Source organism: Mytilus californianus, unplaced genomic scaffold (assembly GCF_021869535.1).
Source record: "Mytilus californianus isolate M0D057914Y unplaced genomic scaffold, xbMytCali1.0.p SCAF_8, whole genome shotgun sequence".
Taxonomy (NCBI): Eukaryota; Metazoa; Mollusca; class Bivalvia; order Mytilida; family Mytilidae; genus Mytilus; species Mytilus californianus.
The window spans coordinates 96166493-96181809 of NW_026262734.1; the positions used below are offsets into that span (position 1 = coordinate 96166493).

General features: G+C 31.8%; 2 protein-coding genes across 3 annotated transcripts in view; both read left to right on the top strand.

Moving 5' to 3' along the window:
* Window positions 1-15317, top strand: part of LOC127712726 (uncharacterized) — a 202813-nt gene that overhangs the window by 105814 nt on the left and 81682 nt on the right. The window lies entirely within an intron of this gene.
* Window positions 1-15317, top strand: part of LOC127712721 (leucine-rich repeat serine/threonine-protein kinase 2-like) — a 54119-nt gene that overhangs the window by 7605 nt on the left and 31197 nt on the right. Inside the window, exons 3-4 of the mRNA XM_052219326.1 lie at window positions 5210-5296; window positions 13474-13680. Coding sequence (XP_052075286.1) covers window positions 5210-5296; window positions 13474-13680 — 294 coding nt within the window. The remainder of the gene's footprint in view (window positions 1-5209; window positions 5297-13473; window positions 13681-15317) is intronic.

The following is a 15317-nucleotide window of genomic DNA, read 5'->3' on the forward strand; positions in this document are numbered from 1 at the left end:
TGGGGCAAACAGTTTTGGAATTAAGGGCCTAAAAGGGGCCAAAACAACAATTTTTGTAGTTTCCGGACAATAACTTGTGTGTAAGTGTATGGATCTCTCTGATATTGTACCATAAGGTTCCATATCACAAAGGGAAGGCTGGGATTGAGTTTGGGGGTAATTGCCTCAAACATGTAGGAATTAGGGGCCAAAAAAGGGCCAAAAACATGCATTATTCTAGTTTCCAAACAATAACTTGTGTTAGATGTGTATGGATCTCTCTCTCTGAAATTGTACTACAAGGTTCCATACTACAAAGGAAAGAATTGGATCGAGTCTTCGGGTAATTGCTCCAAGGGAGGATTCCAAAAGTCGCGGGGGGGGGTTTCCAATTTTTTTAAGGAATTCATATTTTTTTCAAAAATTTTCAAATTTCAAATTTTGTAAAAGTTTCAAGAAGTAATCTTCAATTGCACAGTATTGTGCAATAGATTTGTAAGATCTTTTACCACATTTATTTTGTGTCAGAAACCTATATTATGTCAAAAATTTGATCACAATCAAAATTCAGACAGTATCAAGCTTGGATATTATATCCAAATTTCCCCCAACTGTTCAGGGTTCGACCTCTGCGTTCGTATCAGGCTGCAATCAGCGAAGCATTGTATTTACAACTTTTTAACTGCAACCATTTGAAGATCCGCCAAAATATATAATTGGGATTAAAGAATCCGCCAAAATAAAAACCGCTAAAATTTTTAGTATACTTTGTTGCCCGTAAATTGCAAAATCCCCTCACGCATGCAATAAGTACATTGACAGATTTTAGATATATTTAGATGTCTATCAACTTCTGACAGCGTGTAAGCCGTCCAAAATGACATTCAGTCCGGTGGACAGAAAAAAAAACAAAATTTGAACTTGTAGGTCTGCTAATAGAAACATCTCAAAAGTTTAATGTCACTTTTTTCAGCAATTTCTCATGGGGCGATTGATTTTGCAGGAGTTTAACTCCATGCACAACAGTAAACAACACACATGTCTCTTTATGAAAGCATTTACCACAGCATAGCATTCCCCAATTTGCAATATTTGATCAGTTGAATTAGAAAATTGCGATTTTAGAAATGTACATGCCTTGCGAAGCGGTGACAATGACTCCACTCAAGCATAACTGGAAAATCCTCTAACGGTTTTCATTGTAGAACCGATTGTTCTGCTTGTGTAGATTACCAGCCGTGTCTACTTTATAATAAAACTTGTATTTATTTACGATTAGAATCATATGGTTAATTTATTGAGCAGTTCCGATAGTTTTTCAGTCAGTTGCTACCAAAATCCATAAATCTCGCGAAGTCTCGTAAAGTCCAAGATTTTATCAATTTTATACTGAAAAGCCTATCAGATTCATTTCCCGTTAGATATACTGTTCCCAGCTCTGTTTGAAATAAAAGTTCGTTATAATAAATTTCACCTGACTGAGTCAGACTCAAACTTAATCTGCAGTCTGCATGGTCTGTAAGTCTATTAATCTTCGTATATATATATTTTGTTTGTTAAGTTGAAATTTTTCAGACCTTTCATAAATCATGACTTGGCTTAAATGTCTTCACCACCCTAATTTTAAAACACTTTAAATTGTTCTTTTGGCTAACATGTATAACAAATACTTTTGTCAGGCTTTTCTCAGAAAGTACTTAACAGAATGACTTCATCCTTTGTTAGCAGCTTGACAATGATGGGTTGTGACAACCATGCCAACCTGATTGCACTTTTCTGATCTTTCAGTCTCCTACTTCCTGTTTACTTATACTTTGAATTATGTGCAGGGGGTATGCTTTGCAAGACCAAAATTGCATACTGTAAATTCATAAATTATTGTTAGGTTTTTATTGTCGAGCCTGCAACATTTGTCGCAGAAAGCTCGACATAGGGATAGTGATCCGGTGGTGTTATCTAACTTCTTAAAAGCTTTATATTTTAGAAGGTGAAAGACAGTGATGCTTCATACTTTGTATACAGATGCCTTATGTTACAAAGTTTCCATCTGTCACATGTCCATTGTCCTTGACTGCATTTTCATGGTTCAATGATTACTTGAAAAAAAAGTTAAGATATTTTGTAATGTTAATTTCTCTCTTATTATGAGTAATATGATAACTATATTTGGTATGTGGTACCTTGCAAGGTCCTCATGGCCGTCAGACAGTTTTCACTTGACCTCGACCTCCTTTCACGAATTAGCGAACAAGGTTAAGTTTTGGTGGTCTAGTCCATATCTCAGATACTATAAGCAATAGGTCTAGTATATTTGGTGTATGGAAGAATTATAAGGTGTACATGTCCAACTGTCAGATGTCATAGGACCTAGACCTCATTTTCATGGTTCAGTGGTTATACTTTATAGTTAAGTTTTTGTGTTTTGGTCTGTTTTTCTTATACTGTATGTAATAGGTCTACTATATTTGGTGTATGGAACGATTGTAAGGTGTACATGTCCAACTGGCAGGTGTCATCTGACCTTGATCTCATTTTCATGGTTCATTGCCCAGTGTTAATTTTTTGTGTTTTGGTCTGTTTTTCTTAAACTATAAGCAATAGGTCAACTATATTGTTGTATGGAAGGATTGTAAGCTGTACATGTCTGTCTGCATGGTTCATCTGACCTTGACCTAATTTTCATGGTTCATTGGTCAATGTTTAGTTTTCTTGGTAAAGTCTGTTTCTTAGAAACTATAAGCAATAGATCAACTATATTTAGTGTATTGAATGATTGTAAGGTGTACACATTTTCTCATTTGGATTATATGACCTTGACTTCGTTTTCTTGGATCATGTTTAGTTTATGTGATAGTTGTAGTAAAGCTTTATATTTAGGACTATCAACATAATCTTCTTTAAAGAAGGCAAGACATTTTAGCGTGCACTCTTGTTAATTATGTGACTAGGTGTGTATCTCAATAATAAAAACTGGCATTCGGATATCTAATACATATATTTGTATGCAAATTTTTCTCAGATTGCAACAATTATAGTGACTTGAGTTTCACCAGTATCACTCAGATTACAATTCTACCTTGACATCTAAGTTTGTATTTAGCCTAGAAAATACATATTTAGCCTTGAGAATTGAACGGTCAGTTTATCCCATTCATACAATAGAAGTTCACCTATGAGGGTCTGAATGGGGTTTACATAATAGAGAATAATAGCGATAAAAAAAATATTGAATAGAGAAAATGAACAACAAAATAAAGAATAGAGAATAATGGGGTGCAAAAGTATAAAGAATAACTGTGCAAAATAAAAGAATTTTAGGTAATGCAATACTGATAAAATAAATGATCAATGTACAGAATAGGCGTATTTACACTTGTATGCAAATTTGTCCGCCATTACATAAAATCACACAGGTTCCCGTAAACTTTGACATCATAATTCAAAACATTTGACGTCACAATTAAAAAGTGATTGTTGCCTGACGTCAAAAGGTGATTCGGAGTAGATCTAAGGTCATTCAGAGGCAAAATATAGCTAAATACCAAAAGTGTAAAAATGTTTATTAATAAATAATCTTATAACAAAAAGATTAAATAGTAAAATCATTTTCATGAGAATTTTACAGAATGAGAGTTATTTTTAAACATTGTTAAAGCCAAAGAAAAATGCCCTAAAAATTTAAAGAATACAGATATTAAAAAACCTCATCCAGGTCCTCGTGTCATTTACATTGTCAAAATATAGGACACACCATTCATGCCATTGTTATTCCAAGACTAAACTGACTGAGTAGAAAAAGTGCAAAATTTATTGACAACTATTATGTGTATTCAGCACACTCAGGTATCTGGAATTACAATTAAATCTTGTTGACTAAAGTGAATGGTACATGTACCTGGAAAAAAATTAATGTATTTTCTGTTTAGGATCATGTTAATCCAGGGGCGGATCCAGCCATTTTAAAAAGGGGGGGTTCCCAACCTAGGATAAAGGGGGGGTTCCAACTATATGTCCCCATTCAAATGCATTGATCGTCAAAAAAAAGGGAGGTTCCACCCCCCGGAAACCCCCCCTGGATCCGCCACTGATAATCGGGGTACCTGTTAGGGATTCCATATATATTATTTTTATTTTCCTGGTTTATTATTTTTATTTTTATATTTTACATTTACCTAAAATGGATTTGCTATATATATTGTTTTCAGTTTTCATTGGGTACTATCATCTGTATGAAAATCAAATTCTATTCACATAAACAATAATTTTTTTAAAGTGGTTTCTTTTACCACACTTGCAAATTTCAAAATGACCAAACATTATGCAGGTCAAGGATATATCACTCACATTTTCTTTGCTCCTGCCCTAGAAGTCTATTTCACAGTGATCTTATGTGTTTGTGCTCAGAGTACATTGTACTGTAATATTTATTGATTTTCTGTGGGGGCATGACCTAAACATGCTAAACAGTGACATGAAATTTCAATTTAATATGAATCAATATAATCTTTAAGTTTATTTTATATGAACTAATATTGGTATAAAAAAAAATATTATTTGGAATTTTATATCCTGGTTGATGATGTTTTTTTGGGACCCGGATGTTTTCTTCATTCTTGTTCACATTATGATTATTTTAACCTTCAATGCGCATATTGAAATTCTTTTATGAAAAGAAGTAAAAAGTTATATTTTTTTCAATTTGTTAAAAAAAATGTCCTAACTTGAAACAAAGGCAGTGAAAAATGAAAGATTTATAACCATTCAATTTTAAGACCCTGTTGATAAAGGAATTTATATTTACAAATTAATTTGTAAAACATGTATGTAAAGTAAAATGCAATTAAAAGGCCTAAAATAACCAAAAAAATTTAACTTTAACAGATTTCGAACAAGAAACTCAAGATGCACAAAGTTTAAGTATAGGTCAGAATATAGGGTTCTTTTGTACTTTAACAATATCACAATAACAATAGAGTGACCTTAATTTTAAACAAGGTAAATGGCATGAAGCCAAATTTATCAACTCCGGATAACCTGACCTTTCAATTCTCATGGCTAAATAGGTATATTCTAGGCTAAATACAAACTTAGATGTCAAGGTAGAATTTTAATCTGAGTGATACTGGTGAAACTCAAGTCACTATAATGTTACATTTTTGTTCGTTCTTCAAAAATCGCAATGATAAATGCACGCAATAATTTCTAAATTTATTTGTTGATTTTTTTTCAGCTGCTGGCCATATTAATCTAGAAACTTCAGCACCTGTCAATTGTCATCAAGATACAGAAATTGATCAAAGATCAAAACCTACACTAGGTAGGTCTCAGTCAAGTAAAAGATGTAGCATTAAAGCTGATGCAAGGTAGTCCTTTTGGTGTACGTTATTAAGGGCAACAGTAGTAATATCTGAGCAAAGTTTGTAGTTTATCAGACTTACTGTATATTGATACTGTAAAAATAACACATAGCTGAGAGGGTGATAGAGCAGATTGTTACCCTGAGAAAACATTGTCAACTGAGGCTAGCCATCAAAGTCATTTATAGTAATACTGTTAAATATAACCTTTCACAGAATGAAGCTGTTTTTGACTGAACACAGTGAAGTTCAAAAGAGCTATATATTGTGTGTGATCAGCTGATGTTTTACAACAATGTACAATAGCAAAATAATGAAATTTTAACAATTTATCTTAATTGTTGGTTTTTCTTGGTGGAAACAATATTTTTCTTTTTTTCCTAAACAAACTATAGTTTGATTGTATATCGTCCATGATCATGATGATATGAACTTAGATGATATACTATATCAAAAATGCAATGTTTCAATAAAGTGTGTTGATATAAAATTTGATTCTGCAAATTAAAAAATTTGAAATACTTTTTTTATTTTTTTTTAATAGGACCAATATGACATGAAGTAAGGGAATAACATAAAGTAGCATTCCTATATATTCAGTCAAGCTATCAATCTGAGTCATGCTCCATTCTATTTTCTGTTCAAGAGACCTTTTGGAATCCTCTGGTTTTGTTATAATTCAATCAATCAATCAAATATTTTATTGTCGTATAAACTTTACAGTTTGTGACCAACATGTATTAACACAATAAACATATATACATACATATCAAACAAACACAATAAAAACAGCATTAAAATTTATAAAAACAAACAAGCTGTTAAGAGTCCCCTGCCCTCAGTTCTAATGACTTTTTCAAGAAGGATCCTAACTTATTTGTTTGTAAAGGTTTTGATGGATTTAGTAAATAATGAATTTTTTCTTCTTCATTTAAATTATTAAAGTTATTATTTTCAGTACATATGTGTTCAAAAAAGGCATTTCTTAGTGTTTTATTATAATCACAATAGAGTAAAAAATGTTTCTCACTTCTAGTATTTTACATTTATGACAAAGTCGTTCCTCTCTTGGGATTTTAAAATATTCTCCCCTTTTCAATTAAGAGGGAGTGATCACTTAGTCTAAATTTAGTGATCAATCTCCTTATCTGAAAATTAGATATATTTAGATAAGATTCTAGTTTGCAATATCCTTTTTAAGTTTTTATATAGATAAAATTTACTTTTATCATCAATGTTTTCAAATTTAGTTTCAATTAAATCTTCATATCTATTTTTAGCTCACCTGGCCCGATGGGCCAAGTGAGCTTTACTCATCACTTGGCGTCCGTCGTCGGCGTCCCTCGTGGTTAGCTTTTTACAACATCTTCTCCTCTGAAACCACTGGGCCAAATTTAACCAAACTTTGCCACAATCATCATTAGGGTATCTAGTTTAAAAAATGTGTCCGATGACCCGGCCAACCAACCAAGATGGCCACCATGGCTAAAAATAGAACATAAGGGTAAAATGTAGATTTTGGCTTATATCTCTGAAACCAAAGCATTTAGAGTAAATCTGACATTGGGTAAAACTAATTATCAGGTCAAGATCTATCTGCCCTGAAATTTTCAGAAAAATCTGACAACCTGTTGTTGGGTTGCTGCCCCTGAATTGGTAATTTTAAGGAAATTTTGCAGTTTTTGGTTATTATCTTGAATATTATTATAGATAGAGATAAACTGTAAACAGCAATAATGTGCAGCAAAGTAAGATCAACAAATAAGTTGTCATGACCAAAATTGTCAATCGACCCCTTTAGGAGTTATTGCCCTTAATAGTCAATTTTTAACAATTTTTTGTAAATTTTTGTAATCTTTTACAAAAATCTTCTTCTCTGAAACTACTGAGACAAATTTAACCATACTTGGCCATAATCATTATTAGGGTATCTAGTTTAATTTGTCCGATGACCCCACCTTCCAACCATCATGGCCGACTTGGTTAAAAATAGAACATAGGGGTAAAATGCAGTTTTTGGTTTATATCTCTGAAACTAAAGCATTTAGAGCAAATCTGACAGGTTACAAAAATGTTTATCAGATTTAGATTTATCTGCCCTGAAATTTTCAGACGAATCCGACAACCTGTTGTGTTTTGGGTTGCTGCCCCTGAGTTAGTAATTTTACAAAAATTTTGCAGTTTTTTGTTATTATCTTAGATATCATTATAATATCTAATATCTAATACTATTAATTATGATTTTAACCTTATTTTACATGATTTCCAAAGCATCAGTAAATACAGGTGAGCGACACAGGCTTTAGAGAGCCTCTAGTTCATTTTTAACTTTATATCGTTTTTTTATTTTATTTACATCTTTTATGTCCTTACATTTAGAAAGAATATTAAGGTCAATATTAGTCTCTTCAACAATATTTTTTTGCATATGTATACCATGAATAAGTTCCAGTCAAATCTAGAGACTGTGCTAGAGAAAAAGCTTCCTTTATCAATGGATTAATATTATTATTATATAGTCTAGCTAAATATAAAAGGGCTTGTGTTTTAATAAAACATTCTATAGGCAATCTTCCTAATTCAACTCTTGCTCCTAAATTGGATGCATCATTTTTCTTATTCCTAGAGTAGATTTACAAATTTTAAGATGCATATTTTCAATAGGGGGTTTTGTCTGTAAAATCAAGTTGATTAATTTGTTTTCTGAAGATAAGGCTCAGTTTTTGGCTCTATGAAAAGAAATATATGTATCCAAATATGTTACTTCTGAATTATAGGTCATAATTGGTTTTACTAAAGAATCAAAAAGATTATTTGCTACTTTTATAGGTAGATTATTCAATGATTTAGTATAGGATTTTATTGCAAAAAATACTTTTTTTTTCCTTTTTTGTCAGCTCTAAAGTACATGAAGTACTTTGTGATAAATTTCCATTACATTTTATCAACATTCCCAAAAATGAATATTCTGATACGCTCTCTATGGCTTCATTCTCATAGTAAATATGTGATGTTTCACCATTTTGTTTGGACTGACTGAAAATCATGGATTTTGTTTTGTTTGTATTTAAAGAGAGTTGCCATTTGTTGCAATATAATTTAACATTATTTAAACTGTTTTGAAGACCCTCATTCAATTCTGACAGGATCAAAAGATCATCCTCAAAAAGGAGGCATCCCACCTTACTATTTATAAAGCTTAAGGGGACTTGAATCATTTCCCTCAAAATTTTTTACAATATCATTTATGAAGACATTAAATAAGGTGGGGCTCAGGGTGTCTCCTTGTTTAATACCTCTAGCAATATTAAAAAATTCTGATACATAATCTTTGTATTTCAAAGATGATTTAGTATTTAAGTATTGTTGTTTTATTACTCTGTAAAAAGACCTGCCAACTCCCATTTTGCATAATTTATAAAATAAAGCAGTTCTCCATACTGAATCAAAAGCCTTTTTCAGATCTATAAAGCAGGCATAAATCTTTTTTTTTCTCTTTATGTAGATATTTATTAATCAAGGACTTCAATAAAAAGATGCTATCAGCTGTTCTGTGATTTTCTCTGAAACCAATATGGCATTACAAATTTTTGGTAGATTACTTATAAGAGAAATTCCTCGATAATTATTAGGGTCTAACTTGTCACCTTTTTTATGTAAAGGGATCATGAAAGATAATTTCCATGAATCTGGATAATTATCTGTCTTTAAAATCAAATTAAAAACTTTTACAATAGAATTAATTATCACAGGTTGTTAATGTTTGAGTATTTCATTCACAATTCTATCTGGACCTGCTGATTTGTTTACTTTAAGGTTTGAAATGACCAGTTTTACCTCGGCAAATGTAATAGACCAGTTTCACATAAGCGACTTATCAACGCTGATCTGGAAATCCTATGCGCGTTTGAGTTTAAATCCCGCGATAATTAACGATATCATACGTGACAGGGGGCTACATCAAATTGACTCTGATATTTAGCAACACAATAATAAATCAACTAATAATACACATCTCTCTCTCATGGTGTATGCTTGAGATTATTTAAGTTTAAGATATTAATAATCGTTTATTTGATTAACAAATTTAAAATAAAAAGATGTGGTATGATTGCAAACGAGACAACTATCCACCAGACCCAAATGACAGATGAAAGCAACTATATATCACCATACAGCCCTCTACAATGAAAAAATTCATACCGAATAGTAAGCTCTAAAAGGTCCCGACACAAAACAATTCAAACCTGAAAATAAGTCATCTTGTTGCTACCAGTTGTGTTTTAATATTAGTAAAATGGTTTTTAAAAAAGTATTAATCTTGTAATTGCTTTCTTTTGCTTACTGCACTATGTACATTGCAGTATATCAGTTTGATTTTTCTTGAAAAAGAGAAAAGTATTTGATAAAAAGAAAATACATTTAATTTCAGTTCTGTTTCAGTATCAATTCGCAGTTTTTCTGAAATATTTTTTTGCATCTTCGGCTTGTGACATGCATGTAAAGGGGTTACGGCCTACATATAAGTTTAGTATCATAGACTCGCCCTTTTAATTTTCTTTAAAAAAAAAACAGGTTACTATTATGGTGGCTTTTACGTGAAATTTTATGGGTACAAGGACAAGTTACCATCATTACTAAATAATCGAAATGTCCACTAATAGTAGTAATACTGTAGTATGGAAGTGTAAACCAAAATTGATTGTCCTTATATCCTTTGTCAAAAATGTAGTATATATTGTGATATGTTAAAAATATGAAAAACACAATGATAGGTCACCGAGTTTTGTTTTTAAGCTACAGGCTGTAAAAATATGAAACATGTTGTATGGACTATACAGAGAAAAATTTAAAGGTATCATTATATGAATATTTGAAGGTAAAATGAATGATAGAATATAAAAAAAAAATGTGGGAAGATATAGCTCTTATAAAATGCTTTCAGAATACCAACAGAAAATATTGACATGTAGTAGACAGGGCCTCAGCTCCGTGTTGAAGACGGTACTGTGATCTATAATTGTTAACTTCTTATGCATTGTGACTTGGATTGAGAGTTGTCTCATTGGCACTCATACCACATCCTCTTATTTGAATGTACATTTGTTTCAAATATTTCTGCGTCAGTTATATTTCAAACGGCCATGATAATGAAGAGAGATATAAAAGCAGTTTTAAAATACGTATCAGAAATACAGGTTTATCTTTAATTTCAAACATCAGACTATAATACAATTGCATTCAATACCATTTTAATTTCTAAGCTATGTTCATGATCGACTTCGTCTATGCACAGGTTCAGTCCCAGCAACCAGAGTAATTTTCTACATATTTTCAACTTTATCAATTTTAATGCCATTAAAATTAATTTAATATCCTATATTTACCACGCTTTGCCATAAAAAAAGATCAAATTGCTGAATGACCCCCCTCCTAAATTATTAAAATATTCCCAGTGGCATTAAGGTCCGTACTGGCCATGCTAAGTAAGTATAAATTAGGTACTAGGGTTAACATTTTAAATATCTGTATAAGGGGATGACCATTTGATTTTTAGGGGGGGGGGGGGGGGGGTGTTTAGAAAATTATTATTCTAGTAGGAGTTAAAAATAAATAAGTATGACCAGGCAGGATGGAAAAGAATAATCTGCAGGACGCAGGAAATAATTGTGTACAAAAGTTGAATAAATCAATCAAATAGTCGCCCTTTATCAGTAACTGTATGTATAGATAAGGGTACGTTTTTATAAATTGTCACCTGGTGAGATTGTACAAGGTAAAACGAGGATTCCACATGGCTAAGGTGTTAATTGACTTCTTAATTTATGACCTAATACTATGTATATGAAGTGAGCCCCGCTTATTTATCTAATTTATTCTTCCCGTTAAGTGAACGACCTCAGCGTGAATTTGTGACAATTAAAGGTACAATTAAAGCTAGGCGGCATATCAGATCGTATATTACCGCAACCAATAACACAGCAGTAGTCCGTTTTAAAATCTTTAAATGTGTCATTGTTAATAAAGTTGTCTCGTCAATATAATTTTTATATTTTGATTCAAATGATGCTCATGTTGCTTTGACATGTAAACGCAAACATTTAATCAGATGATTTTTTTTCCCAAGTCTGCATGGTCACTGCTTATCAACCGTTAGCCCCCAGTTGATGAACTCTCGAAAATTATCGCGTGATTTCATAGTTTGGCTAATTAGATTAGACATGTGCAGTTAAATGTGAAACTGGTGTATTGGTGCATCAGTTTCCATATTCAATTCAATATTATCCTCTAGAATGTTTAATTCACGTTCCTGTTTATTTACAAAGGGTATATCATATGATGCTGGTGTACCCTGATCCTGAAAATGTTTTATGATTTTATTTTCATGCATTAAAATTTCAGGAATATCTTCTTCAATATTTGGTTTCTTTTTTATTGCCTTTAGAACATTCCAATATTTTTTTTGATTATTTTTTAAATTACCATACTTGTTTAATTTTAGTATATAGTTTATTTGCTTTTTGTTTCATATACTGTATTATCTTACCATACTTGTTTAATTTTTTTCTTTTTCTTTTTAGTTGGTTTAGACAAATGTTAGATATGCCTTTACATGTATTTTCTGCAATAGTTTGTAAAATTTTTGTAAGTTTTTCAGTTGCACCATCAATGCCTAGTTTATTGCTATCAAAATGTTGCATCTCTAAATCTAAAATTTCCTTTCTAACATTTTCTGTTGATAGAACATCAATTAGTTTTGAAAATGACAATTCTGTCCATTTGTATGGTTTAATCAAATGCCATCTCTTTTCATCTAGACATTTCTTCATACATGTATCTGATATAATAGAACAATTCATATATAAGTTTATTTGAACATGATCTGATAAATTTGTAAAGTCATTTGTTTTAAAGTATTTTACCTCAGGCAGGAGACTCTCACTTGCAATGACATAATCAACTGTACTGAACCCAGTATTACACATATAAGTAAAATATCCTATGGAATCTCCCAAAAAACGGCCATTGAGTATACGTAGCCTTGAGGATGAACATAATTCAAGTAATTTATTCCCAAATGTATTCAAAGTGTTATCTTGGTTTACTCTTCTGATTTCAATATCAGTTATATAGCTCTCTGGAAGAAGGTCAATACCATCAAAATTATTTATTTCATCTGAGTCATTTTCTATGTAATCTGCTTTCATTGCAGTTCTAGAATTAAAATCCCCAATTAAAATAATTTGTCCTTCAATAGAAAATTAACTAATTTCATTTTCAAGATTTTCTAAGTCACTATCATAATGTGCTGATGAAAAAGGGGGAATATAAACAGCACAAAGATATATATCTTGATTAAGTCCAAAGAAATACAAGCTTTAACCATAATCTATTCTGGGATGACGTAGCATCTTTAAGATAAGAAATCCCCTTGTAAAATTGTTTTTTAATCGTGACTATAATGCCTCCACTATGTCTTTTGGCTTTTTTTGTTTTCTTGCGTATTTTAGAGATAATGTTATAGCCTTCAATTTTAAAATCTTCTGATCCCCCCTTCCAGGTTTCTAAAAGTATATTTATATCTTTATTTAAAAAATCCAGAAACATTGGGTCTTTCATCTTATCCCCAAGCTTACGGCCATGTACATTCCATGAGGAAATTGACAATTTTTTATGAACCCTGTTCATTTTTAATTTTGACTAGTGCCAGTTATATACTAAACCTTCTTGTTAGCCTGAAAACCTTCAATTATATTTAGACAGTTTGGTAAATGTTTCTATAAACATGATTATATTTAAACTATAATAATAGTTCCAAATATTTTTTTTAATTTTTTTTTTATTCATGACTGCTAACAATACAACAGTCTAAGGGAAATAACTCTTTTCATTGTTAAAATGAATATTACAAGTGTTCTGTAGAACTAAAATGAAACTATAATGAAACACACTTTATAAATTTAAAGGTGAAAATTTCATTGATTGATTTAATAATAGCTATAGAACAAAAAGAATACCAGAATTTTGTAAGATCCTTGTAATAAGCGTATCGTGGACACAAGATATGTATATCAATCAGATTTGCCAGCAATCATGGATATGATACATTTAACTAACAGTTTTTTATTCATTATAGAAAACCTAAAGAAAATAATTTCTGTATTTGTTGAACCAAACATGAATCTAAAGCCTAAAGATGTCGCTCAAAAAAGTGGCATTGGAAAATCCAGAAAATCTGTCAACAAACTGTTATATCTTCTGGCAAAGAAAAAAGTACTTAAAGTTACAACCTCTGATGGCAAAGATCCTAAATGGAACAAAGATCCATCAGCTCTGTACAGTGGTAAGTGAATTTTCTTCAAATATTTCAAATACAAATTGTCAATCTCGTTTTCTTGTGGTTGTGTGTTGTCTCAAATACTTTTTATTTTCAAATGTGGGAGGTTGTGGGTTTGAACCTGGCCAGGTCAAACCAAAGACTTTAAAATTGATATTTGCTGTTTCTCCACTAAGCACACAGCATTAAGAAGCAATAGCAAAGACTGGTTGGATCGGAGTCCGAATAATTAGTCCAGGTAGTGTGACATGTCTTCCTGCTGCAAAAATGTGTATGTATGTAAAGTATGTCATCACAAACTTGATCTACTAGCATATTGAAAAGAAATTAGAATATCTCCCATGAATCTTTGTCATTTGAACTTTGGTGGATATTTCCCTCATTGGCAAGCATACCACATCTACTTATTTTTATATCGTAATTGTTCATGTTACTTCAAAACATAATCAATAATTTTCCTAAGATTGTTAACAACTAAGATACCAAGTATATATATGGATAATTTTTATACGACCGCAAAAAAATTTTTGTGGTCGTATATTGGTATGACGTTGGCGTCGTCGTCGTCGTCGTCGTCGTCGTCCGGCGTCGTCGTCCGAATACACATTAGTTTTCGCACTCTAACTTTAGTTTAAGTGAATGGATCTCATTGAAATTTTACCATAAGGTTCAATACCACAAAAGGAAGGTGGGGATTGATTTTGGGGGTTATGGTACTAACAGTTAAGGAATTAGGGGCCAAAAGGGGCCAAAAATAAGCATTTTTGTAACTTCCAGACATAACTTGTGTGTAAGTGTACGGATCTCTCTGACATTGTACCACAAGGTTCCATATCACAAAGGGAATGCTGGGATTGATTTTGGGGGTAATTGTCTCCAAATTTTAGGAATTAGGGGCCAAAAAGGGGCAAAAAACAAGCATTTTTCTAGTTTCATGACAATAACTTGTTTGTAAGTGTATGGATCTTTATGAAATTGTACTACAAGGTTCCATATCACAAAGGGAATACTGGGATTGATTTTTGGGGTAATTTCCTCCAAATATTAGGAATTAGGGGCCAAAAAGGGGCAAAAAACAAGCATTTTTCTAGTTTCATGACAATAACTTGTTTGTAACTGTATGGATCTATATGAAATTGTACTACAAAATTCCATATCACAAAGGGAAGGCTGGGATTGATTTTGGGGGTTTTCCCTCAAAATTTGAGTAATAAGGGGCCATAAAAGGGCAAAAAAACATGCATTTTTCTAGTTTCAGGACAATAACTTGTGTGTAAGTGTATGGATCTTTATGAAATTGTACTGCAAGGTTCCATATCACAAAGGGAAAGCTGGAATTGAGTTTGGGGGTAATTGCCCTAAACGTTTAGGAATTTGGGGCCAAAAAGGGGCCAAAAAACAAGCATTTTTCTAGTTTCCAGACAATAACTTGTGTTCAAGTGTATGAATCTCTCTGAAATTGTACTGCAAGGTACCATACCACAAAGGGAAAGCTGGGATTGAGTTTGGGGGCGATGAATCATAAGGGGGTTCAAAAAATTGGGGGGGGGGATTTTTTTTTTTCCTTTTTTTTCTTTAACATTTTCCATTTTAAATTGGTTATTTCTGATTTATATATAAAAGCAAATAATAATGATATGGTT